Raw genomic sequence first — 27,518 nt, 5'->3', positions numbered from 1 at the left:
GTTGCTTATATGGTGATATTTAAATCTTCAGAGGTCCTTATTCTGCTTCTCTGAAACCCTGCTCACTGCCTGTTTGCTTTTTAGTTGGTTCAAGTTCATTGGTGAAATTCTCTCTTTCCATTTTCTTGACTGTATCCACATATTTATGTACACATATAAACATGTGCATGTGTTTTGTAGTGCTGAGGACTGAACTCAGGACCCTGTACATACAGGGCAGGAGTGACATTATTAATCTATACTCCAACCCTTCAAACTTATTATATACTCAAACCATTAAACTACAGTCTCTTTGAATATTTTTTGTTTGTTTGTTTGTTTGTTAGTTTGTTTGTTTGTTTGTTTGAAGACATGGTTTCTCTGTGTAGCTTTGCGCCTGTCCTAGAACTCACTCTGTATCCCAGGCTGGCCTCAAACTCACAGGGATCCGCCTGGCTCTGCCTCCCGAGTGTTGGAATTAAAGGTGTGAGCCACCACTGCCCGGCAAACTACAGTCTCTTATATGATAACTCCATGTTATGAATTACCTGTTTCCCCAGGTGGAATCTGTCTGTTTACACACACACACACACACACACACACACACACCTTAAAATCTATGATAAATCTAGATGTTGTAAATGAAACATCACAGAACACTTCTGTGATGATGTTTTCCTCTCAGAGGATAAGAACTGAGGCCACGTGAGGTGGCTGTGGCTCTGCTTTCCTGGGTACCCATCTGGTTCTGCCTACAGCCCAGGCATATTTTCCAAGAATGGAGTCTGGAGTTTATTTAGGAATTATCCTCTCTAGTATGTACTAAACTTAAACTTTGTCTCTAGCTGGTAAGATGGCAGGAAACCCTACTTTGTTTTGCATTTAACTTTCTGTCTCTTGGTCTCTTCAAGTTAAGAATTTGATAAATGCCACAGGAGAAGATTGCCAACCAATATGTTCTCTTTCCTGTCCCTCTTTCCTCATAAAATGTGGCCCTCCCAAGCCCAGCTGCTCGAGCAACTCTGAACACTAAACACTAGTTACTTTCTGCTCACATTAGTGAGCCTGTTGGTGTCTCTGCCACAAAGCCTAAAGAGGGAAGCAGCTTAGAGAATGTGGAGCTCATTCTGTGGACCTTCCATTTTCTCTGGCGTCTGTTGGTTCCTCCATGCCTTGCAGCTTGCAACGTTCTCTGATAGCTCCGAAACAGGTGCCACCCCTGTTAGATCAGGATTGATCAAGCGATTTGAAAATAAGGAAGAGGAGAGCTACATCTGCAGAAGCAGATTGTTCTGGAATCAGAACAATGAAGAGTAGCAGGATTGAGGGCAGTGCACAAAGATGCAGGGAGCCTGGAGGTTTTGTAGGGCAGAAAAAAAAAAGGAACTTTTGTGGTTGAAGATCCCATCTGTGATCTGTTCCCTCCAGCCCCAAAGTTGCAAATGGTGACAGAGGTTGGAATGCTGACCTTGTCAGGAGCTTGCAGGCTCCTAACTACCTGAAGACGTACGTCATGAGCCTGCAACTTTCCGGTCAGAGTTTATCAGCTCACCTGAGGCTTTTAAGCCATTAGCCCTTCAAGACCCTGAATATTTTTTTTTCTCTGTTTGTCTGTCCTAAGTTTCCTCTAGGCATACTAGAAGCAGTGCCAGTTACACAGTAGATAGAACCAGAAGAGGCAGTTCTGATATCAGGCTCCTGCTAGAACATCATTTATTTACAATGGATTGTTTTGCTCAGAAGTTAGGAACATTGCTCTGTGCTAGACTACAAGCCAACCAATCATAATTTTAAAATATTTTTATTTATTATTTGACAATTTCAAACATGCATATAATGTATCTTGATCATATCCAACCCAAGTCCCCTTTCCTACTGTTCCCAGAGTCTCCCACAAGGCTTCCCTTCCTGCCTTCATGTCCTCTTCATTTTTCTTTTCTTTTTTTAGAAATGACCCATTGAGTCTGTATTTGCATGGGATTGGGGTAATTTAGCAGAGCATGGGACTATTAGTGGCCATACCCCCAAAGAAAAATGGCTCCCCTCTTCTAACAATCATCAATTGCCAATAGCTCCTCAATGAGGAATGGACTATCATGAACCTCTCCTACAGCCATGCTCTATCTTATACAGGTCCTGTGCAGATAACCATAGATGATGTAAGCTCATGAGCATGGTGGCCATGTCATGCCTAGAAGACAGCACTTTACATCGCCCCTCCACATCCTTGAGTTTTTATACTCATTCTGCCTTTCCCCCAATGTGTCCTGGATCTTAGGAGGTTGGTTTAAATGGCCTGTTTGGAGCTGAGCATTCTACAGTTACTTATTCTCAGCATTTGGATCAGTTATGGGTCTCTGCATTAACCAATGTCCAGTACAAAACAAAAACAAAAAAAAACAAACAAAAAAACCCTTTTCTGACTAAGTTTGAGAATAGCACTAATTTGCAGGTACAAACACAAATACATAGAAAGCAGTTTGACATCGTGTGCATTTATAAAACAGCAGTAGTAAGTTCTCACTAGGATCTAGGACCTCCCCAGCCATGGGTTTTTGACCAAGTTTAAAATACCAGACATGAAACCCCTCATATGGAGCAGATCTCAAATCTAATCGGAAAGCACTTGCTTGCCCTCATAACTGTCATACCACTATTGTACAAGTAGGTATATCTTGCCTAGCAGGCTGATATTGCTTGCTGCATGTAGGATCCACCTCTTCGTAAATCTACGGATGTGTTTTCTCCCCCAGAAGCCTGCATATAGTCCCTTTCAGCACTAGGAAAGCTAGCCATCACATGTGTTACTATTCCCTACTCTCACTAAGGGTCTTTTCCTCTCCCCTCTCTCATATGCCCCCTCTAGCTTTTTGACCTCTAAAGAAACCCCAAATTAAACACACAAACATAAAAATTTGAAGCTAAGATCCATGTATGAGAAAACATGCAGCATTTGTTTTTCTGAGCTTGAGTTACCTCACCAGTTCCACATATTTCCCTATAAATTTAATAATTATATTTGTCTTTACAACTGAATAAATTCTGTTGTGTAAATGCATCACATTTCATTATCTATTCATCAGTTGATGAACAGCCAGGCTGATTCTATTTCCCATATTTTCCAGCTATTGTGAATACAGTGGCAATCAACATGGTTGGACAAACATCTCAGTAGTACAATGTGGAATCCATTGAGTATATGCCCCAGAAATGGTGTAGCTGGGCTGGGTCATATGGTAATTCTAACTAGCTTTCATCAATTTATTTACTTGTGTGTTTATGTTTGTCTGTTTTACATTTTGTATTTACTTCTCTTAATTTCTTTGGGGGTCAAATCATGGGCATAATGTCATGAAGAAAAGTATACATAATTCAAAGTGTTTAATTTATTATTAGTAGTCATTATTGTATATGTGTATGCACACATGCATGTGTGTATGCCACCAAGAACATGTGGAGGTGTTCGTTTTGCTCAGGAATGTTTTGGATATCTCATTCTTTTGCACTTACATGTGAATTTTGAGACTATTTTTCCATTTCTGTGTATAATGTCATTAGAATTTTGATGTAGATTGTGTTGAACTGTAGACTACTTTTCTAAAAAAAATATTTATTTTTACACATATGGATGTTTTGCCTGCATATATGTCTGAGCACTATGTGTGTGCAATGTCCACAAATTCCAGAAGAGAGGACGCTGGATCCTCTGGAATGAGTTTCTCATCTACCATGTTATCCATAAGTCCCCCGATCATAGTACTTAGAATGAGATCTTTATATCCCTGGTTTCTTATGACTATAAGCGTTTGTTGGTGTTTTCTGCCTCTTTAGCCAAAGGTCTTGTTATATCTGAGATGATATTTCACAGTGTGCTATTCTTTGGCAAAGGGTAACAGAAGAATAATAAAATTTACATGCACTCTGGCTGTAAACTCCCCAACAGAAGATGTCATTGTTTGTGCCTTTCCTTTTATAACTCCCTATTCTGAGGAATAAATACCAGGGACATTATGTTAAGAAAAATATCCCAACTGTACTTGTTAAAACACGGTAAGGTAGACTTTACCCACAACCATCATGGTAAGAACCAGCATAGTGCCGTTTTTTGGTGGAGGGGAGAGACTGGGCTCAACCAGAATACAACATGGCCAAAGGGGAATAGAGAAACAAGGAGCTGCATGAGATCAGGGCATGGAAAACTAGCAGGAAGAAATGTCAGGGGTAGGAAAGATTCTGGATGAGCTGACCTACCAGGACTCTTGCTGAAGGCAGCCCAGGGTTATCATGTGTCACCTCTGGGACGGTGGGAGGTGAAGGAAATGATCACATAGCTCCTTGATTAGATATCAGGAGTGGGAGGCTCCTGACTTAGAAGCCTCTTATAAGATAAGATTTTGTAAGGAAAGCATAGGCCTAGGGAAAGATTTAGGAGCTAAAGTTGGGTCAAGCAAGAATCCTTGCAAACTCTTGAGTATTCAAGTGCTACAATGTCTTCTTTTTATTTCCTTGTCAAAGAAGACACTTAGAAAACCATAGTACATTATTTAAAGTGACTTGTATAGTTAATATAATTTTGCTTAGGTAACACTGAAATCTTTAATGGGGAATATATCTTGAAATGATGTATTTTGAAATTTTTCACTTACTCAACAAATTAACACCAGTTCATAGATTTTTAGGATGCTGGTGGTAGGCAGCCTATTGCAGATCAGCTAAAGAAACATATACATTAAATATTATGGAAACTAATTTAATGAAGTTTTAATAATTATCTGCTGTTATCCTTAGGTAGCAACAATAAACATTCTTGTTACTAAGTACACACTGTAAACAATAGTGAATTTCATCAAAAAAGAGAGAGCTTAGTGCCTACATGGGTGACTTACTGCATTTAGTTTGCACAAACTTTTCTATGGCTCCTTTTAAAATCTAGATCATGAGATAATGGTAGGAGCGACTTTAAAAGGTGGAGCTTCCTATTTTATACATTGGAAAATGTTCCCCTGAGACTTGGGACCAGTAACACAATGTGTTTCTCCTGATGCCTACCATGTATAGTGGTCACAGAGCCCTTTTTTTAATTAACAAAATGCATTCTGGGACTTCCGAAGGACATGCCTATATCTGTAGACTGCATTCTAACTTTTCACTTCTCATCCTTAAAGCCTGTCATTCTACAGTTGGAAAAGCATATAGAGGGGGGAAAAAAGAAAGGAGAGAGGCATCAAACCTGGTTTATAGATAACTATATTAAATGGTAAGTCAATATAACTTCATTAAATAAAAAAGAAGCTCAAAAAAAAGAAGAAAGAAAAACTCTATAAATATGCCAGGTAATTCTGTGCCTGTCAGGATCCATATATCATTATGTATAGCAGTTCCAAGGGAGATACAGATTCTGCCTTCCTAAAAGACAATGCATAAAGACCTTTCCATATTCTGAAGTACAAGATATAGTCTAAGCATCCAGTGGTGAGCTGGCCATGTCTTTGCTGCCCTACAGAGCCTGGGGCATGATTACATGGCCTCTGAGTCTGAGTTTCCTCATATATAAACCAGCAATAACAGTTAGTGCCCTACTAGTCTCTTAGGGTTGCTGTGGTAATTAACTGACAATATATAAAAGCCACTGAAACATGTGGCATTGTTATTTCTACAATTCATGAATCTTTTATTGAATCTGATGTCTGGCTCTGTAATACTTTCCTAGACTTGCTGTTTAACACTATGTGTGCCTCTATAAAATAGAAAGCCATTGCCTGTGACCACTGATAAACTTCCTTGGTAGAAAGCAGAAGACTTGGTAGAGTCATTAAACCAAAATGCCCCCTTAATCACATTCTATCTACCTCCAGTATATCAAGTGATAAGAGTATGGCTATTTTTATGCTTGCCAGTAATACCCATGCAAATGAAAAATCCATAACCAGCATGCCAGAACTGTTATTTCATAGACTTATAGCTCATTTTCTGTTTTCATGCTAACATGAAGTTTCTTGTTTGAATAAATATATCTGAGTAATAAAACCATTAAAAGAAAACTATTATAAGTAAACTATGAAAAGGAAAACATTAAATTCTAATAGTATATGATAGACAAAAAGTGTAATGAAGATAGAGTCTATATGGTGAAAGCTTGGGGAATAGTTATCAATAAATCATTGTATGAAATAACAACCAAGACACCCTCCAAAAAACACTGGCCCCACCATTTCACTGCTGTTAAAAGAAAGAAAGCAAGCATTCTGTGACAGATGGAGCGTGACTGGCATTAAGGTGACATGGACTTTGCAGTGTTTATCTCTCTGGCTTCTGCACCATCTGCATGAGAAGCTCTATCCTGCAGAACCAGAAAGTTTCCCAACACAGATGCCACTGAGCTTCTTATTTACAAGACAGTGACAGCAAATCATCACAAACTTCCCAGGGTTTTATGGCCATTTCTATGATGCCAGGCTGTCAGAATTCTTCGTAAGCATTTGTTTTAGGGTTTTTTTTAATAGGGATTTTGTAGCCAAATGATAATGAATAAATAAACCAACAGATAACTATCCCATTTATGAGAAATCTGCCCTCTGTGCTCACCCCCCCCCCTGTTGTGTCAGCTCTTGGCCCACTGAGTCTTCTAACAGGTGGAAGACTGTCATGGTCTTCCCACCCTATCCTTGCTCCTCCCAGAAAAAGCAGCTCCATTCTCCATCTTAACTCCAAAGGAAGCCACCATCACTCTCTTCCGGGACGCTCTTTGATGTGTGTCCTGGAAACTAAATTTTATTTCAGGAAGCTAATAAGTAAAAAGTAGGAGTTTTCTGTATATCCAAGAAGACATATCAAAGAATAGTTTACATATGGAAATGTGCTCTTAACTGAAAACTATGTATTTGAAATGTTGTTTGGGTTTGGTTTCTTTGTTTCTTCTGTTTTGTTTGTTGAGGCAAGATCTCCATAGCCAGGTGGCCTCAAACTTCTGATCTGGCAGGAATATGTGCATGTACATGTGTGTGTGTGTGCATGAGTGTATCTAATTGAGGACCAGTTTACTTCAAGTCCTTGTCTTTAAGAACTTGGGTACTTGACACTCAGGTACATAACCTAGCTACTCCATCGGTTTACACTGTCTGAGGAATTAGCTCCAGATTTGGAACTTTTCAGGGTACAGCAGTCTTTCCATAGCTAAACTTCCATGACAGAGTCTGGTACCATCAGATCCCACTTTGCCAGAGAAGTCTTCCAAGAAAAGCCTTTAAAGATGTGGTAAAATGTTTGAAAATGCCAAAATGAAACCCATTACTCCATATTCTAACCTAAAGAACTAATTGTTTAAAAACTGCTAAAATGCTAGACATCTGGTAGGGCCAACTGGATTGACCTCTGACCCACAATATCTCACCCTCATTTCTGCCAAAAGTCCTTTAAAAAACCCCGAGACTAATGGCCTGATGGTGCCCGTTGCCTGGGCCCTTCCTCCCTCTTGAACTCTCACCTGTGATTTTAAACTTCTGTCTAAAACATACCACAGTAGTCAGATGTACATGGTAAGTGCAACCACTTAAGCACATTCATATCACTGTGCAGCCACCATCCACATTCAGCTCCAGAAAATTTTCACCTTCTTAAGCAGAAACTATACCCATTAAAGACTAACTCCTCATTTTTGACATGCTTTTGTTATTATTATTAATTAAATTTATTCATTTATTTTACATCCCAACTGCAGTTTCTTCTCCCTCCTCTCCTCCCCTTCCTTCCCATACTATATTGATTTTCCAAAGTGGCTGTACAAATTTGCACTCCCACCAACAGTGGAGGAGTGTTCCCCTTACTCTACAACCTCTCCAGCATAAGCTGACATCAGTGTTTTTGATCTTAGCCATTCTGACAAGTGTAAGAAGGTATCTCAGAGTCATTTTGATTTGCATAACCCTGATAACTAAGAATGTTGAGCAATTCTTTAAATGTTGTTCAGCCATTTGAGATTCTTCTGTTGAGAATTCTCTATTTGGATCTGTACCCCATTTTTAATTGTATTATTTGGGTTTTTGATGTCTAGTTTCTTGCATTCTTTTTATGTTTTGGAGATCAGTCTATGGTTGATAAATTGTGCACCCCAATAAATTTATCTGGGGGTCAGAGAACAGAATTATATTAAACATAGGTTTAGGCAATAGTAGCACACACCTTTAATCCTAGCATTCTGGAGGCAGAGTCGGTCTGGATCTCTGTGAGTTCAAAGCCACACTGGAAACAGCCAGGCATGGTGACACACACCTTTAATCCCAGGGAGTGATGGCAGGAAGCAGAAAGGTATATAAGGCATGAGGACCAGGAACTAGAGCCTTTTTAAGCTTTTAGGTTTTAGCAGCAGTTCATCTGAGATCCATTTGGATGAGAATTCAGAGGTTTTCAGTCTGAGGAAACAAGATCAGCTGAGGAGTTGGCAAGGTGAGGTTGGATATGGCTTGCTCTGTTTCTCTGATCATTCAGGGTTCACCCCAATACCTGGCTCTGGGTTTGTTTGTATTAATAAGATCTTTTAAATTTTGTGTTACATCAGTCCTCTGTCAGATGTGGGGTGGGTGAAGATGTTTTCCCAATCTGTAAGCTGCCATTTTTTCTTACTTACCATGTCCTTTCCTTATAGAAGCTTTTCAATTTCATGAGGTCCCATTTATTAATTGTTGATCTCAGTGTCTGTGCTACTGGTGTTCTATTCAGGAAGTGGTCCCCTGGGCCAATGCATTCGAGGCTCTTTCTGACTTTCTCTTCTATTAGGTTCAGTGTAACTGAATTTATGTTGAGGTCTTTGATCCACTTGGACTTGAGTTTTGTGCAGGGCTATAGATATGGATCTCTTTGCATTCTTCTACATGCCAACATCCAGTTATGCCAGCACCATTTGTTGAAGATGCTCTCTTTTTTTTTCCATTGTATAATTTTGGCTTCTTTGTCAAAAATCAGGTGTCCATAGGTGTATGAATTTATGTCAGGGTCTTTGATTCGATTCCACTGATCCACTGTGTGACAGACTTTTTAACATGGCTGAAGGAAATGGGTGGCATAACAAACCCGAGTCCTGAGTCTGGGAAAGGGACAGGTAGGGAGTCAGGGGTGAAAGGAAGGTATTAACAGGTAGAAGGGGGGATAAGAGAGGGTTGGGGAAGAGTAACCAGACTGCATTGTGTATGTATGAAATCACCAAAGAATTAGTCTGATAATAATAATAGGGTGATTTTAGAGGGACACTTTTTTAAATTTATTTTTTAAATTACACTCATGATATTCATTAATTACACTCATGATATTAATCACATTTGTGGTATTCATAGATTACATTTGCAGTATTCACTCAATTATATATATAAAATATATATATTTTTTAAAATTTTAAATGCCTAATGTCATTTCTTGAAGGGGGAGGAGGTCTTAAATTGTGCTTACAGCACAATGGGAGGACCCTGGAGGGCAGAAGTTCACTACTGATGTTTTACAATCTTGCATCTAAGCTGTTAAGGCCCATTGCAGGATACACAGACAAGGAACTTCCCCTTAAGCATTTAGGAGGGTGAAACCTGGCAGGGAATTAGCATAGGGAGGATATCAAGGTCAAGGTTCCAAAACAAGGCAACAGTTACCCAAAACGGGGGCCAGGGCTAGAGGGACACTTTTTAACAGTTGTTTTTCCCAAAGCTTTGATGTTTCCCCCTGATTTTTAGGAGTGCTCTTCCAGTCTAATGAAAACAGCTTGCTGCTCCTTCCACGCAGACTGCCAAAGACCCTTCCCAACCCTTTAAAAGAGAGCCAAAAGCCTAGAGGAGCAGCTGTCTACCAGTTAAGGATTATGAGTACAGTGTGAGTCTCTGCTTCTCGGGGCATCACAGTTGCCTCACAAACAACAGATGGGGCTCCAAGCAACCAGTAGATCTGTGGGACTCCTGCATCCTAGATGTCAGACAGTAGCCCACAGAAAGAAAGCACTTTAGCAACCCCACCCCACCCAACAATTGTTCATGTGCAGGAAGTCATGAGCTAGGCCTCAAGCATCAATTCTGTGACATCCTGCTCCACTCCAAGTTTTGTCGCTGAGACAGACAGAGCTCGAAGCTGTAATGTGGAAATGTCAGCACACTCAACTTTTCTCTGTTCTCCAAACACATGTGAGGCAAACTGGCCTCTGTAAAGTTCTCTGGTGGTTGCAAGTCAAGAAGGGAGAGATATTTGTAAACAAGAGGGATAACTAATTCATGCATAGGGTTGGGGGTTCAGATCAGCTAGCAAAGATGTTAAAGATCATTATTTAAGAGTAGAAGTAGGTCTATATTCCTTTAAATAGTATTTCCAAATATGTGTGTTCTTAGTACAAATTATATCCTGAAGTGATTTGCAAAGGTTAAAAATACTGAAGGTAGACTGAAGTTAGTATCCTAGAAAGTTACTCTCCATCCAAGCAGGACCCCTCTTCCAAAAGAAGCACAATCACATGGGTCAAGCAGTGTGGATTTCCTTTCATATCATACAGCACTAAGCCCAAAGCTCTCTGGAACTGGTGATCTTAATTGATAGCTTTCACCTGACACCCAAGACTCAGCAATACAGGAATGGACAGCAGTTGCATCTAGAGGAGTGTGTGGTCCAAAGCAAGGTGAGATGAGGGAGTAGGAGGCTGCACAGACAGCCCTGATTTAGTTAGAGCCCACCTGGCCTGCCGGGGGGAGCCTGGCATAGAGTCATACTTTCACTTTCAATGCTGAAGAAACTAGTATCTTGTACCCATGAAGGAAAGAACTTGAACCAATTCTCGGGGAGTGACTGAGAGATTGTTCATCTCGTAGGACCTCAGAATGGCCATGGCCAAGAATTATTATCACTAAGTGAAAGACAACCCTAGGCCATCTGTCACTCATGATGAATCCATTGCTTTCTATTTTATCTCGCAGCCCCTCACAGTCTTGTATTTGCACTTGCTCGGTGAAAGCGTTATTTCAAGGACAATGTCTTTCCTACTAGAGTCTCATTTCTAGCAAGGGTCTTTTATGTGGGATTTTAAGTGGCCTTTGGAAAACTCCAAAGCCAAGTACAAAAAAAAATTTCATTGTGTGTGCATTTTCTTATTGCCTTAAAATTATTTCTTGAGATATTTTCTCTTGTTGTACAGCTCAGGCTGGCATCTAACTCACAATCTCCCTCCCTTCACCTCACAAGTACTAGGATTGCAGGTGTGTACTACTACACACACCTAACTCAGAATGCTTCTTAATTGAGTATGCCTTAAGGTGTTATCAAAATCTACTATGCCACTAATTTGCACACAGGAAGCACAGAACTCCTTGGTACATGGTTTGATGACATACCATGGCCATTTTCATTCCTTAACCTTGTGTTTCATGGAACTAAATTAAACATACTCTTCCATTAGGATTGTGTGTGTATGTGTGTTTGCATGTGCACTCACATGCATGTGTATTTGTTTACTTTGACAGTAGCTTAAGTGGTACATGTTATAGAAAATAAAATACAATACAGTTTTCCTGGATTGCAGAATGTGACAAAACACCCACTGTAGCAATTTTTGTGCAAATGAACAATGAAAGTTACACAGTTAAAGATTATCATACATGTGGAGTATTTTTCAAAACAAGGTCTCAGGTTTTTTTTTTTTTTTTTTTTTAAATATGGTTTCAAGAATTTTCTTGCAACAAGGTCTCAAGTAGCCCAGGCTGGCTTCAATCTCATTATGTAGCCAAGTATGACCTTGAGTTCCAGTTTCTTCTGCCTCTCCCTCCAAAGTGCTGAAATCACAGGCATGCACCACTACGCCCAGCTTTATGTATGCTCATTTTTAAAAATACCTCAGATGATTTGGAACTTATTTCAGAATGTTTGCTTTAATAAGACTTTGATTTTATCACATCTTGGATTTGTAGTAACTTTGCCTTAGAGCATCCAAGTCCAAATGCCTTTCTCATTGCCAAGAACCTCAACTTTCAGTGTGAACTTGGTGGAGCCATGTGTTCTAGAAATGATCAGACTTGTTTGTGGTTTAGTGCTATGAAAGAAAATATGTTCCTCCATCCGCTCACAAATTCTTCTGAACGTCTCCCATGCCTAGGAACTGGGGATAGAGTCCTGAACTAAACAAGGATACTCTGTGGGAGAGAGAAGAGGGAAACAGAGATTAAAGAGGAGAAAATGAGGTAACCCATTAAAAGGCAAAGTTACAAAAGTATAATAAATTAAGGTCTAAGGGATGAGGAGTGCTGAGGAAGCAGGTGAGAAGGGGAGACAGCAACTTGCAATAGTGAGGTCAGAATAGGCCCAATAGAAAAGATAGCATCCAAGTGGCCATTTAAAGTGGGAAAGAGAGTGAGACCCCAGAATATCTCCACAAGAGCCAGGGTCAGCATGCACAAAAGCCTGAGGTGACATCCAGGAACAGTAAAGTCCACTTAATGAGTGATAAGAAAGATAGTAGTGAAAGGTAGTGGGTGGGAGGCAAGTTGTTCAGGGCCCTGAAGCAATCCTGAGGCAGTCAGCCTGGACTCTGAGCTAAACTAATGGAAACTTGAAACAAAGCCATGGTACGATTTAGTTTTTAGGGTCTGGAAAGATGCCCAGTAGGCAAAAGCACTTTTGTGAAATCATACTGGCCTGAGTTTGGATCTCCAGAACCTGTGGATGCAGTAGCATCAGCATCTGTAGGGAGAGGCAGAGACCGAAGGATCCCCAGAAGCTCACAGGACTGATAACCTATCATATACAATAGAAAAACAGCAAATACACCCTGCCTCAAACAAGATGGAAGGCAGGGATCAACATTGAAGGTTGTTCTGTGACCATCACACAGGCATGGTGGCAGACACAGGCTCACATTGATACACACAACTGGGTGTGAAAACACACATGCGCACACACACATGCACACACACACATATATATTAAGCATTTAGAAGGATTGCTATAGATACTGCTGAGGGTAGACTATACGGGATAAGGTAAACGCAAACACATGAGCCAGGAATCTGTCACTTTAGTTCAAGCTGACATGACAGGAGCAGGACACTAGCAGTGGAGGGAGTGAGACAGGGCTCTGGATTTACTGTGAAGGTGGACCCACCAGGACTTCCTGACAGCCTGGAGAGCAAGGGGAGGGAGAATGCTGTGTGGTTTATAGGTCCTAGCCTCAGCAACTGTAAGAGCTGGAATAGACTGGGGGAGGCTATGCTTTAGTTCTGCTGGACTGCTGGAAGCTTATAAACAACATACATTAGTTCATCCCAGTTGTGGAAGCTGGGAAACCCAAGATCAAGCCACCAGCAGATTTAGTATCAGGGGTGAGGGTGGGGGCTTCTTCTTCAGCCATGGCCATCTCCTCATGCTCCTCTCTCATGGCGTGAAAGATGAGTTAGTTTCAGGAGTCCTTGATGAAGATGCTGGCCTCATTTTGGGGTCACTGCCCTTGTGACATAATCACCTCTCTAATGTGGATGCCCTAGGCATTAGGATTTTAATGTATGAAGCGCAAGGGAGTATAAAAACACATGGAACAAAGTATTATCTGTGAAGTAGTGAGATAAATTCTGATGTGATAATTATACCAGTGACATAATACTGTTGCACTAATTCCTTTCATTTTATTAAACTGAATTATAAACCATTAAATGAAAAGAATCATTTTGCAGTCTAATCCTCACAGTGTATCTATTTTTTTTTTGATCATACATACTTTCCAGAATTATATACCCTTTTCTCAGTACCACAGCCAAAGTGTCTATGTTACCAGAATACTACAAAAAAGAAAGAGAGAGAGAGAGAGGGAGAGAGAGAGAGAGAGAGAGAGAGAGAGAGAGAGAGAGAGAGAGAGAGAGAAAGGAAGGAAGGAAGGAAGGAAGGAAGGAAGGAAGGAAGGAAGGAAGAAAGAAAGAAAGAAAGAAAGAAAGAAAGAAAGAAAGAAAGAAAGAAAGAAAGAAAGAAAGAAAGAAAGAGAAAGAAAGAAAGAAAATGTGTTTGGGTCTTTTTTTAACCATGCCTGCTTTTCATTCCTCTCAAGGCTACTACATGTATATCGAGGCCTCACACATGGTGTATGGACAAAAAGCACACCTCTTGTCCTGGCCCCTGAGAGGCGTCCCTGGGAAACACTGCTTGACTTTCTTCTACCACATGTATGGAGCAGGAACTGGCCTGCTGAGCGTTTTTTTGAAAACAGAAGAAGAGAGCAAAGAGTCCCTGTTGTGGAAAAGACAAGGGGAGCAGAGCATCTCCTGGCTGCGGGCGCTGGTTGAATACAGCTGCAGGAGGCAACACCAGGTAAGCCCGGAGGGATGAGAATCCACCAGGGAAACCTGAACCGAGGCGCCTGGTGCTACAAAAGAGAATATTTTGTCCCTTTTCAGGTCAGAGATAAAGGCAGGATTAGTTGAAGAGTAAACATAATTAGCCTGTTATTGATTAACTCTTAAGCAGTGAAGGGAAAATTAGACAGGGAGCTAAAGCTTTGGCCATTCATGCATAAAGTGATTGTTTTTTACAATTCAAGGATGAAAGGGTTCCTAGTCTGTCTTAGTGTGTTGTGAATGTCAAGTACATTCCTTCCAAAAGGAAGTCTCTTTTTTTCTGAATATACTAGTACTGCTCCTATTACCCATAATCCACTTGCATGTAAGGGCTTTTGTTCTCAGCTTCCACTTAAGAGTGTGTATAGCCCATGGCAAGTTCTTTAAAGCCTCTGTATGCATTACTTATTGTTGTAGAAGAAACTAGGGGTCTTAATCCCAAACCCACGGCCATCTGCACTCCAGCCCCCCAACTCTCCATGTGCTATAGAAAGCCCCTGTCCTAGATGTATTTAATCATTCCAGTGGGTGGACCTAAGCAACTCCTCTAGCCTAGAAAGCCTAGGTTTGCCTTCCTATAACCACACACTTCACACAGCCACCAAAGCTAAAGTTCTGGGGAGACAACCTTCAGGCTCCCAATTGTTCTTGAATTCACTCTGTAGAATTCTGGCGTGAGCATGCTCTCCAACTAATGCTCCAGCTTCCTCTGCAGCTTTGCTTTTGGGTGGTAAACCTCCTGGGTCCCCTCAGCTTTTAACCACTGGCTAGGTGCCTTGGCTTAAGCTCAAGTCTTCCTGAGAAGAGGTATCCAAAATACAGGCTTTTTTTTTTAACCACTCTACAACACAAACTGATTTTCTAAAGATCTAAACTAAGAAATTGCAGCTCAAGTGTCTAAATACAATGCCACTCAAGCTGCTACATTGATAAGCATAAATGACAAATTCTGCTATCTAGGAAGGATCCATCAGTTAAGCATGAATAACTGTTTGGAGATATATTAGAGAATGGCAGATTGCTCCGTGAAGATTTTTTATGACTGTTATAGAAGGTACATGAAGCAGATGAAAACTTACTAATGTAGTTGATCATCATTCAGAGATGGCGGCTCAATCTTGTTAGACTCCAGGGAATGCAGACCCTTTTTCAAATAGTTCTCAAGACATGGTCCATACACCAGCAGCATCAGAAACATCTGAAATATAAGTTCCCCCAAAATGCTAATTCTCAAACTCCACCTCAGAATACTAAATCAGAAACTCTGAAGGGCTTTGGAATCCCAGAAATTTACTTTAATAAGCCCTCTAAGTGATTCTGATGCAAGCTAAAAATAGAAAAATCTCCAAATTTAAATGAATATGTCTTTGAGGATAGTATCTAAACGCGCGTGCGCACACACACACACACACACACACACACACACACACACACACACACACAAACACACCCCTCCATTTTGCAGTGCAGATCAAATCCATTAACTCTATGCCAGGCAAGTGTTCCATCACTGAGCTATACTCCTAGGCTAGCACTGATTTTTTTTTTTTTTAACTCTCAAAGGACACATACATGAATGCTCTGAAATTTGAATTCTGGGAATCAGCACACAGGGCCTTGCATAAAATATATTATGATTGCTGCATAGGTAGCCTTTGAAACTGGTTTTGTTTTTGCTTTGAGAGGTCTGGTTATATAGCCCAGACTGGACTCCAACTCAGGATTCTCCTTCCTTAAATTCCCATTGCTGGGATTCTGGGCATGCACCACTACACTCAGCTTGAAATACTTTCTAAATGTAGACTGGCAAACCATCTGGAGTGTCGATTTGGAATGTTGCAGTTCAAACAGTTAGAAAGACTAACTACAATCTAGAAGGAAGACTTTAGAGTAGACTGACCCCTTTGGCTGATAATAGGACAGGAAATCAATTTCTTCTTCTGTACCTAATGCTCACCTCAGGAATCCCATATGACTGTAGGTGGTCTAGGATGCATTCTACTGTCAAATAAAATGCAAATACATTGCACACATAGCCTGGCCATCTGTTACGCAGTAGGTACTTACAGTGCTAAGAACTCTACATAAATTGTTCCAATTAATGTCATAGCTCTATTTTATAGATAGAGAAAAGCAAATGGCTTATAGAGAACTTACACTCAGACCTACCTAGTATGGTGATATTTTAATTGTACTGAAATGTGATTTTATTTGTATGTTAATAAATAAAGTTGCCTAGGGGTCAAGCTAATAGCAAGCCATAGCAGAAACTGGGTGGTGGTGGTGCACACCTTTAATCCCAGCTCTTGGAAGGCAGAGCTAGGCGGATCTCTGTGTGTTCAAGGATACAGCCAGCATGGAGACACACACCTTTAATCTCAATACCAACCATAGAAGACTTGGAGGTCTGTACAGACAGGAAGTGATGAGGAGGTCATGTGGTTGGGTATACAACCAATAAGAAAGGCAGAATAGAAAGTTTATAAAAAAGACAAACAGACAGGAAGTAGGTCTCTTGCTGAGGAAGATAGCAGCGGCAGTGAAGGGTAAGGTTTTTAGCTCTTAGCTATCACTCTGACCTCTTGGGCTTTCATCTTTGCATTGGCTCTGTGTTTCTTATTTAATAAGACAGTTACATCTATAACCTAGTACCAAAGTCTGTTTCCATAACCACAGTTCTATACTGCCACGCCCTGCAAAACTCCCAAACTGTCCTCATTCTCTTAGGGTCACAAGCACCAAGTGGCCTTGGACAAACCTTATTTGCTCTGGGATTATTTCTACGTATTCAAAATGGGTAAATAATTCCCATCATGCTGACCCTAGCAGAGTAAAAGTGGGCATCAAATAAGATTGTATGTGTGAAAGATTTTATAAACTTTAATATACCAAGTTATTAAAAAATGTTTCACTGTTTCTAAAAACTACATTTTCCTCCCAGATTTCCCTGGTCTTTAATTCTCATCACCATGGCAAAACTGATATTCTCATTAGCTGTATCAGGTTTCCAGACTGAGTTGTTGTAGTCTAATATAAAGTATCACATTTTCATAAATATTTATTGACCACATGCATGTAATATATGCTAAATTTCTGCCATAACTATAACATAGGAAGTTCTTACTTCTTTTCGATTCTATATTCATGTAGGAGAGTAATTTAAAAAAAAAAAACACTAAACTATAAACTGGGACTAGAGAGATGGCTCAGTGGTTAAGAACACTTGCTCTCTTTCAGAGGACCCGAGTTTGCTTCCAGCACCCATGTTGGGTGGTTCACAACCTCCTGTTAACTCCAGTTCCAGGAATCTGAGACCTTCTTATAGCTTCCATAGGTACCTACACACATGCATAGACACACACAGACATACACACATACACAAAAATTAAAAACTTTAAACCATAAGCCAAAAATAGATAGTATAATTCCAGTGCCAATAAAAAACAAGGCAATTTGAACTCATAGAAATGGAGTTGAATACAGGATAGCTGAGCCAGATGTGGCAAAGAGAATGATGGAATGATAAGTTGTGATGGAATGATTGTACACAGATTTTTCTGTCCCTCCTGCCAGCTCCCAAATAACCACACTGAGGCTTCTTAATAATTATGAAAGCTTGATCAATAGCATAGGCTTGTTTCTAACTAGCCCTATAACTTAAATTAACCCATTTCTTTTAATCTATGTGCTGCCCTGAGGCTTGTTTACCTCATACTGTCCATGCTGCTTGTTCTGCATCTGGCTGGCGACTCTGCCCTTCTTCTTCCCAGCATTCTCTCTACTCTGAAAATCCTGCCTAGCTATTGGCCATTCAGCTCTTTATTACACCAGTCACCACAATACATTTTCACAAAGTGTACAGAAATATTCCGCAACAAATGATAGGTTGTGGGTCAAAGGCTGACACTTGAGGAAGACAGAAGGAATGAGTTTTGAGGTCTAACTGAACAACAAGGTGACTGCAGCCAATAATAATGCACTACATATTTCCAAATGACTAGGCAAGTAAATTTTAAATATCTCACCTCCAGAAAATGATGAACCATGAGTAATCTGCTTGATTTAATGTTTGTGTATTATTAATGTATATTAAAATATCATGTTGAGCCTTATAAATATATGGAAGTATGGTTTGCTCATTAAAAATAATATTAATTGGAGACAGAGAAGAGGAGATGAAAATGATTAGGTAATAAAGCCAAAGGAGTACTGGGATAATTTTGCAAAACTTCAGAGTATGTGGTAAAAGTTTTTAAATTATTCCAAAAGCAATAAGAACACACCAGATGGCAGCCGGGCGGTGGTGGCGCACGCCTTTAATCCCAGCACTCGGGAGGCAGAGCCAGGCGGATCTCTGTGAGTTTGAGGCCAGCCTGGGCTACCAAGTGAGTTCCAGGAAAGGCGCAAAGCTACACAAGAGAAACCCTGTCTCGAAAAACCAAAAAAAAAAAAAAAAAAAAAAGAACACACCAGATGGCTTTAAGGCAATGACCTGGTTTTTAAACAGTAGCTCCAGCAACTACTTGGAAAACATAGTATAGCAGGGTCAGGATATTTGGGCCCCACAGCACTAGCCCTAGCAAGAAGATGGCCAGGAAGCAGCAGTAAGGAGAGAAGCCCACAGGATCTTGCTTTGTATCCCCTTCTAAGATGCAGTCAAAGCTGGTCTTAAGTTCATAATCCTCCTTTCTTAGCCTCCCAAATGCTGTGATTATGGGCATGAACCACCACACCCACCTCTACTTTGTTGTCTTATAGCTGCCTACTCTTACTAATTTTGACCTGGTTTTCTTTCTTTTTTCTTTTGGATTCTCAAGACAGGGTTGCTCTGTGTGGCCCTGGCTGTCCTGGAAATTGCTCTGTAGACCAGGCTGGCTTTGAACTCACATAGATCTGACAGCCTCTGCCTCCTTAGTGCTGGAACTAAAGGTGTGCACCACCATACCTAGATTTTGGCCTGTTTTTCTAGACCAAAAGAAGCACATATCAGTTCCATTTATTAAGTATTTAGGTCCAAATAACTTAAGAAAAACTATATTCTAATGACTTAGTAGTCATTTCACATTTATGCATATATACAGTATGTACATAATTTTATGCACCTGCTTGGTATTGTGTAACTTTTCAAACCAGCCAAGGCTGACCAGTTTAGTATACCACCTTTATTTAAAGTTTCTCAAAGAGTTTTACATGGCACTTGCTTTAATTACAGTGGTTACCAAAACCCCAACTGTATAATGATAAGATGTTATCAGAAGGAATATAAGCCCACCTAATGTTGAATCTTTAGATGATTTTCAACTAGTAGTTCCCACAGTATTGCTAAATGTTGAATATTTCCATCTGAAATTTCAAACTATCCTACAACACCCTTAGGAATACAATTGGATGATTCAGCCCATAATTTGGGAATCAATATTATACCTAATTTAATCCCATATTTATTGCAGGTATTCTGTAAATAAATATTTGTTTATTGGTTGCTACAGGATAGGGTTGGTTAGACGTAAAGCCCAAAGATAAGCCAAAATAATCTTGTAAATGAAGAGAAAAAAGAGTTGCTACCACATACCTAAAATTACAATGGGGAAGTCATGGGCTATAACATGGCTGTCACTCAAGGATTAACCTTCACAAAAGGTTTATGAAGTCCAGAGTTTAGCCAAATCACAGATTACTCAGAATGTCATTCCATTAGAATTTGGCTATTATAGTCATTGAAATCTAAAAACCAGATTGTTGTTGCTGTTCAGAAAACCGAAATGTTTATTAATTGCATTCATATATTCTCCTACGCAGATGCATTGGACCATTTTACCCCCTTTTCTTACCACTTACTTTGATTCTTGCTTAGGGTTGTATATTCTAGAGAAATAGAATTCTGGATGGATGGACAGGCAGATGGACAGATGGATCGAAGGGAAGAGAAGGATTTACTATAGAAATTGGTTAAAAATGTCCACAATGCATCATCTGCAATCTAAGGAACCCAAAAAGGTGTAGCACAGCTTAGTCTTTATCTGAGAACCAGGGAAACAAAGGTCTAACCTTCAACAAGACCTGAAGCCTCACCTAATATAAGTCTTGGAGACCAAAAGCCCTGGAGTCCAGCATTCAGATACCCAGCAGCAGATGATAGCAACCCAGTTCTAAAAGAGAGAGAACTTCCTCTCCCTCTGCCTTCCACACTGAATTAAGATCACATAGCCTAGCTTGGGCCGTGACTTCAAAAGCCAATCTTTTCCAGAAAGTGCTCCTCCACACACATGCTCAGAAATAATGCCTTATAACCACCTTGATGCCCATCAGTCCCGAAAAATTCATGTTTAAAATTAACCATTACATGTTATGTTCTTAGAAAGTTTTCTTGACTTTATCTTGTTATGTGCTTGTCATTAAAATTTCCTTGAATCATTAAATTCAGCATAATTACATAAACTTATTAATTATTCTATTTTTATTCTTTATTTTTTAATTTATTTTTATTTTATATGTATTTGATGTTTTGCCTCCATTTAAGTTTGTATGAGGGTGTTGGATCCTGGAGTTACAGACAGTTATGAGCTGCCATGTGGGTGCTGGGAATTGAATCTAGGTCCTCTGAAAGAGTATTCAGTGCTCCTAACTGCTGAGCCATCTCTCCAGCCCTCTATTTATACTCTTAATTTGGGGTGGCTTTAATAAGATTAGCTTAGGGGCTTTTTACAAAATTTAATCTGAAGCACAAACTAATCTAATGACATGGGTAGAGCACATACATCTTCAGGACAGTTTTCATTACCCACAAACCTGTCTGAAGATTCAGTCACTTACTAACCATTATTGCAACATCCTTGGAGCTGGTGAACTATTTTTTCTAGATCAAGAATATTTGATTAGTTGTTTTCTTCAAAGACTCTAAACTATGAAACAGGGTGCCCCACCCCCCAAGGCACGTGGGCTGTGCTTTTGATGTTAAGGTATTTGACATAAGTGATTCACTATCTTTTGATCAATTTAATTATTTTACACCTCATTATTTAGCTTTTCCACCTAGTGCCAGTACCAAAGGTAGATTCAATGGGAGCCTAAAGAAACTGAAAATGCTGAGAGGAGCTAGACAGAATGTTCTAAGTGGGGTTAGCAGGTTCCTAGGAAGCACTCCTGATCAAGCATCTCTGGAGAACTGCCTAAAGATGTCGAAGAGTCATGAGGCATCATACTTCATTGTGAAATATTTCAACTCCAAAAAATCTAATTTGAATTTGTAATGTTATTTTATTGTTGTTTGATTATTTTATTTTATTTTATTTTATTTTATTTTATTTTATTTTATTTTATTTTATTTTATTTTATTTTAGAGACTTGGTCTCACTATGTTTCCCTGGCTGGCCTCAAGCTTGCAATGTAGACCAGGCTCTTCTAGAACTCACTAAGTAGTCTAGGCTGGCTTGAATTTGCAACAATCCTTCCACGTTAGCCTCTTGATTGATGGGGTTATAAGAGCCAGGCTTGAATTTGTAATTTGTGTCCTTTTCCTTAAAGTCAGCCCCACTAGTTATCAAAACTTTTAGAGCCAAAAAGCCTAGATCTTCCCTGACCAACAAAGTTTTATTAGCTTGACTCTATTTCTAAATACAAATGTCATTCTTTTTCAGATCATTTTTGAAGCCATTCGGGGAGTGTCAATAAGAAGTGATATTGCCATTGATGATGTCAAATTTCAGGCAGGACCATGTACAGGTACTATTTTCCCCAATTACATAAGCTTGATTGGAAAATGAATTTTATAATATAGTCTCAAATTATAAGAATTCAAAAATTATCTTTTCTATAGAGAAAATAATTATTGTCTGTCTTTCTTGATAGAAATGGAAGACACAACTCAACAATCATCAGGATATTCTGAAGACTTAAATGAAATTGAGTATTAAGAAATCATCTACATTGGATTAAGTAGACAAAATTTGTACCTCTCTTCAATCAAAGTGAAAACAGAAGAAATGGATACTGGATATTCTTAACTATTGCATAAGTTGAAATGACTTCAGAACACCCCTTTCATTACTTTTGAAAACTACATATATATATTGACTCAGGGCTTTCCTTTTTTATTCCCCTGCACATTTGACAACTGTTACTAGAAGTACAGGCTACTGATTTTACATAGATCATTTCATCTTAATTTTGGTGCCAGTTGAAAATACAAATGTACTATGTTAAAGTCATTTCAAAGTGCACATATGAAGGGCACAATCAAAGTGAATGTGCATATTTAAGTCTGCATTCAGTGAATGTATTGAGAGACTAGGTCTTGGTGGTTTTTCCTTTGAGTTTCAAGTATGAAAATTTGTCTTAAATCATGCAAAGTGTCAGTAATATCTGCAAAATGAATGCAGTTTTATGGTAACAAGTTATTCTGGAAATAAAGCATCATTTATGCATTATAGTCACAGAAGAAAGCTATAAATCTTTACTGTTACATCACTATAGGTATAGGAAAGGAGCTTTCATGGAGCCCCAGGGTAAGTCCATGCTAATTAGCACTGCAGTACAAGACAATGCTACCTGCTTTCTTCTCCCTTTGAACTACCTTGGACAGGCACTAAGAGCACATGTACAGAAATGCACCTTTCAGTAAGGCAAGCTTGAATTTTTCTTGTACACACACCCAACAATTTTTATAAACTTGTTCAACAATTCGACTGATTTTTATAATAAATGTTTTGGTGACGTTTTGAGTAATATGAGTTCAACTACATTTACTAAACTATTATTTTCTATTTACTCAGAGAATTGTATATATGTGTGCAATTGTGTGGCAAGTAGCTGTTGTAAAACTTCAAAATTAACTAATAAAAGATCATTTGAAACTCCTTTCATTAGCAATTAACTCATTTCTACATTATTTGTCTTTATCAGAACATATTTATTATATAATTGTAAATTCTAACTTGAATCTCTATTCTGCCATAATTGTCTTCATTCACCTAATTAGTGACATTAATACTGCATATGTTTATATAATAATTATATTTAAAGAGTATTTTATTTCCCATAAGCAATCTCAGTTTCCATAAATTTTATCTCTAGAATTAAACTATAACAACAAAATTATTTTCTTTTAGTTTTTATTTTTTTTATTAAGAGATTTTCTATTTGTTTTACATATCAGCCAGAGATTCCCTCTCCTCCCTCCTACTGCCTCCCAGCCTTCCCCCAACATCCCACCCCTCATTTCCACCTCCTCCAAGGCAAGGTCTCCCTTGGGGAGTCAGCAGAGTGTGGTACATTCAGTTGAGGCAGGTCCAATCCCCTCCTCCCTGCACCGAAGCTGAGCAAAGTGTCTCAGTCTCTCTTTTAGCTTTTAAATGTACTTATTGGGGAAGGGGCACATGAATGGCATAGTGCAAGTGTTAAGATTCTGACCTTCACTTGAGAGAGTCGCTTCTCTCCCTCTACCACATGGGTCCTGGGAACTGAACTCAAGTCAGGCTTGTCAGCAAGTACCTTTACACACTGAGCCATATAACCAACCCAGAGCTCAGAATCTGTTGTTTACTTTTATGTTCTTAATGCCCAGAAACAAAGTTGAATGAGCAAATGAGTTTAATCTCTCCCTCATCCCCTGAAATGGAAATATAATTAGCATTTTCGCAGATATGAATGCTAAGTATTAGTACTGGGGACGTAGCTCAATGATGCAGCACTTGGGAAACATAAGCACGGCCTGGGCTTTGATCCCAAGCATCACGAAGATAAAACAAAATGAAACGACATGGTGGAAAGTTACTTAAGACTGCATAGTATTGAAGTGGTGGCATGTCAACTCCTTAGCTTTGCATGGCTATAAATTCATTGGCCTTATCTGTGAAGAACACCACGCCTCTCTGCATGCCACATTACTTAGAAAATAAAAATACTCAGCTGCACAACAATCAACACCCTAAGGTTTATAGGAAAAACTAAATTCATTTTGTAATAAAACAATTTTGTTAATGAAATTTTTCTTATTATGATTAATTAGACACACATTAGTCAGCATAAATCCTTTAGAGCATTGTCCCCACCTGTAACTATAGTTACATTTGCTGAATAAAGGAATGTAGAGTGTGTCTCCAGCACCCGCACGTATCTGAGTACACCGTGAGGTATTTGTGCTATGTGATGAATGAATGAAGTAGTTCACTGGCATCCTTGATGGTGACATAAACTCTCATGTAATCATTCCATCTAACATTTACTGAATACCTGTTTTCAGAGGCAGAGCAAGTATTTTTTACACAAGTCAACTTATCTAACCCTGACAACCTATGAAGAAGTAGATCCAAGCAGCAGTCTCATTTCATAAATAAGAAAACTAAATCCGTTCAAGAGCAGTAGTTAGTGCAAGACCTGGGTTGGAAATCAAGCCTCTTGTGCTGCCTGTCCCGTGTTCTAACCTTTCTAAAATGGCCTCCTCAACCTGCCAGCTCTCCCCTAAACTCCAACAGCAATATGAATTACAGACTAGCCAAAGGTTCCTAGTTCCTCCCTTCTAGGGTTTACTGCCTATACACATCGCTCCAGTATGGAACTAAGCGGATGGCTCAATCTGTAAAATGCCTGCCATGCCAGCCTGAGGACCTCAGTTAGGATCCCCGGGCACCCGTGCTAAAAGCTTGACATGGTGGCAACTAGATGAGCTCCAGGTTCAGTGACGGACCCTGTCTGGGAGGGAAAAATGAGCTTAACAGATTGGAGAGATGCCTCAGTGGCTTAGAGAACTATTTGGGAGCAGGAAGGAAAGAGGTAATTATTACCAGCAGTTGCTAAGAAACAACCTGCCTTTTTTAGATACAAGGAGGTAGAAAGTGAGCTGAGTGACTCACCTTCCCTGATTTACTCCCTTTCAGGGTTCCACTGTTTCATGCCTAGGTTCTCTTTCCAAGTGGCCCTTAGCATTCTTTGTGACTATATTCCGTGTAGATGAAAATACAGGCAGATCGTAAGCACAGCATAGTTTTCCCAGGTTCAGAAATGTCCAAGGGGAAGAAGGCACACTAGTTACTAGGAGCTACTTAACAACTTAACCCCAGTCTTTGAATTCTTCCAACTCCCAGCAGCACCTAAACACCCAAGCTCTTTAAATAAAAACAGCTTTCTACGCAGATTGCCTTCGCTCTTACAATTCACCATCTGCAGTTGAGGTTATTTCTGTATAGAAAGGAGGAATAGTGTAGATACCAACAAAACAGTACCTCTGATGAAGGGTCTGGCTTAACATGAAAGAGTAGAGTTCAGAGATGATTTCTTAAGATATCTATGTTTTGGGCTTCTTACCAAGCATGGAGGTTTACAAAGATGCTCACAGGTTAGTGGAGAAGGAGAGATACAAGACAGCTAGTAAGCACAATTTCAAGAAATACAATGTGGTCATATACTCAGGGTTTATGGGAAAGCCTAGGAGGAGCATCTGACAGCAGAGATCCATAGTGTAGGACTCCAGAGGCCTGGGTGCTTTCTTGTCTTACTCTTGGGGGATAAAATATGGGGCGCCTTGACTTTTCATCTCCATATTTCCCCTATACCACCAGATAGGGGGAAAACTTTTCATAACTAATAATGTTTCTAATACTACTGGATTTCTGGTATGTGAATCACTGTAAAGATATAGCACAGTCCAGAAATTAGGTACTCTGCTCCTGGATTCTGGCTGCCTCCATTCAAATCCTAGTTCTGCTGCTTACAAACTATAATTGACAGCAAGTCATTTACCCTCTGGTTCCTTTTTCTACTTTGGAAAGTGGGGTAAAGTAGTAGCTATGAAGAATAACCGGTTTTTCATGACCTCAGCAGCCGTGAGCAGCAAAGTCTTTTGCAACACCCTGTACAAGGTAGTGCGGGAAGTCCTACACGGGAACCAGCACACGCATCACAAGTTTCTGGAAACTGTGGAGTTGCAGATCAGCCTGGAGAGCTATGACCCTCAGAAGGACAAATGCTTCTCAGGCACCGACAGGCTTAAGTCTACTCCTCGCCCCAAGTTTTCTGTATGCATCCTGGGAGACCAGCAGCACTGCCATGAAGCCAAAGTGGTGGATATCCCCCACAAGGACATCGAGGTGCTGAAGAAGCTTAATAAGAACAAGAAGTTGGTCAAAAGCTAGCCAAGAAGTGTGATGCCTTTTTGGCTTCTGAGTCTCTGATCAAGCAGATCCCATGTATCCTGGACCCAGGCCTAAACAAGGCTGGCAAGTTCCCTTCCCTGCTGACAAACAATGAAAACATGGTGGCCAAAGCTGATGAGGTGAAATCCATAATCAAGTTCCAGATGAAGAAGGTACTGTTGGCCATGTGAAGATGACCGATGATGAGCTAGTCAGTCTACGACATCCACTTGACTGTCGATTTCTTAGTGTCCTTGCTCAAGAAGAACTGGCAAAATGTCCTGGCTTTGTACATCAAGAGCACCATGGACAAGTCCCAGTGTCTGTACTAGAACACCCCAATAAGCCTTAATGTTACCATAAAAAAAATACATGGCAAGATATGGTAACGCATGCCTGCAATCCCAGCATTTACAGGGCTGGAAGGAGAATCAGAAATTCAAAGTCATCATTGGTTCGATAAGGAATTCAAGACCTGTCTGGACTATATAAAACTTGGTCTCAAAACAAAATAAAACCAACAAAATACCCAACAACAAGAACTTAGACACATTTAGTTTCTGACACAAAAGTCTTCCCATTTTATATGATAAGGAATTGATGAAATTCCAGCTAAATCTCAGTTATTTTTGTGTCCCTTTCTGTATAAAGAAATTGTGAGCTTATAGTGCCATCTTAAGGATAAAGCAACCATATAATCTTGTCATGCTGTCATCTTTTTTAGCACTAGGTGCTCAAGACTTATTGTAAGCAGCAGTGAGGCAATGTCTTCTCCTTGTTCCCACAGTAGTCGCTGACTCTTGTAGCTAGAGTTTTCCTTCCTGGCCCACAGTCAGGACAAATCTCTGTCACCCACCAGTCCCACAGCTGCTCAAAACCAACCAAGTAAACACAGAGACTTACATTACTTACAAACTGTATGGCCATGGCAGGCTTCTTGCTAACTGTTCTTACATCTTAAATTAATCCATTTCCATAAATCTATACCTTGCCATGTGGCTCGTGGCTTACCGGCATCTTCACATGCTGCTTGTCATGGCTGTGGCTGGCAGTGTCTCTCTCCGCCTTCTTGTTCTCTCAA

General features: G+C 39.8%; 1 protein-coding gene and 1 pseudogene across 2 annotated transcripts in view; both read left to right on the top strand.

Annotated features, from left to right (window-relative positions):
- Positions 1-23,181, top strand: part of Mamdc2 (MAM domain containing 2) — a 158,218-nt gene extending 135,037 nt beyond the window's left edge. The window contains exons 12-14 of one of the 2 annotated variants that reach the window (XM_006985376.4): positions 14,024-14,283; positions 21,947-22,031; positions 22,158-23,181. In XM_006985376.4, the coding sequence (XP_006985438.1) occupies positions 14,024-14,283; positions 21,947-22,031; positions 22,158-22,222 (410 nt within the window). In that variant the 3' untranslated portion in view covers positions 22,223-23,181. Of the gene's footprint in view, positions 1-14,023; positions 14,284-21,946; positions 22,032-22,157 lie in introns of those variants that run through there. The other variant, XM_016003868.3, reaches the window with a different exon arrangement.
- A 2,889-nt stretch (positions 23,182-26,070) lies between these two features.
- Positions 26,071-26,965, top strand: LOC143272466 (large ribosomal subunit protein uL1 pseudogene; annotated as a pseudogene).
- Positions 26,966-27,518: the final 553 nt, after the last annotated feature.

Source organism: Peromyscus maniculatus, chromosome 1 (genome assembly GCF_049852395.1).
Source record: "Peromyscus maniculatus bairdii isolate BWxNUB_F1_BW_parent chromosome 1, HU_Pman_BW_mat_3.1, whole genome shotgun sequence".
In the NCBI taxonomy this organism is placed as follows: domain Eukaryota; kingdom Metazoa; phylum Chordata; class Mammalia; order Rodentia; family Cricetidae; genus Peromyscus; species Peromyscus maniculatus.
This window is presented reverse-complemented; position numbering and strand designations above follow the sequence as displayed.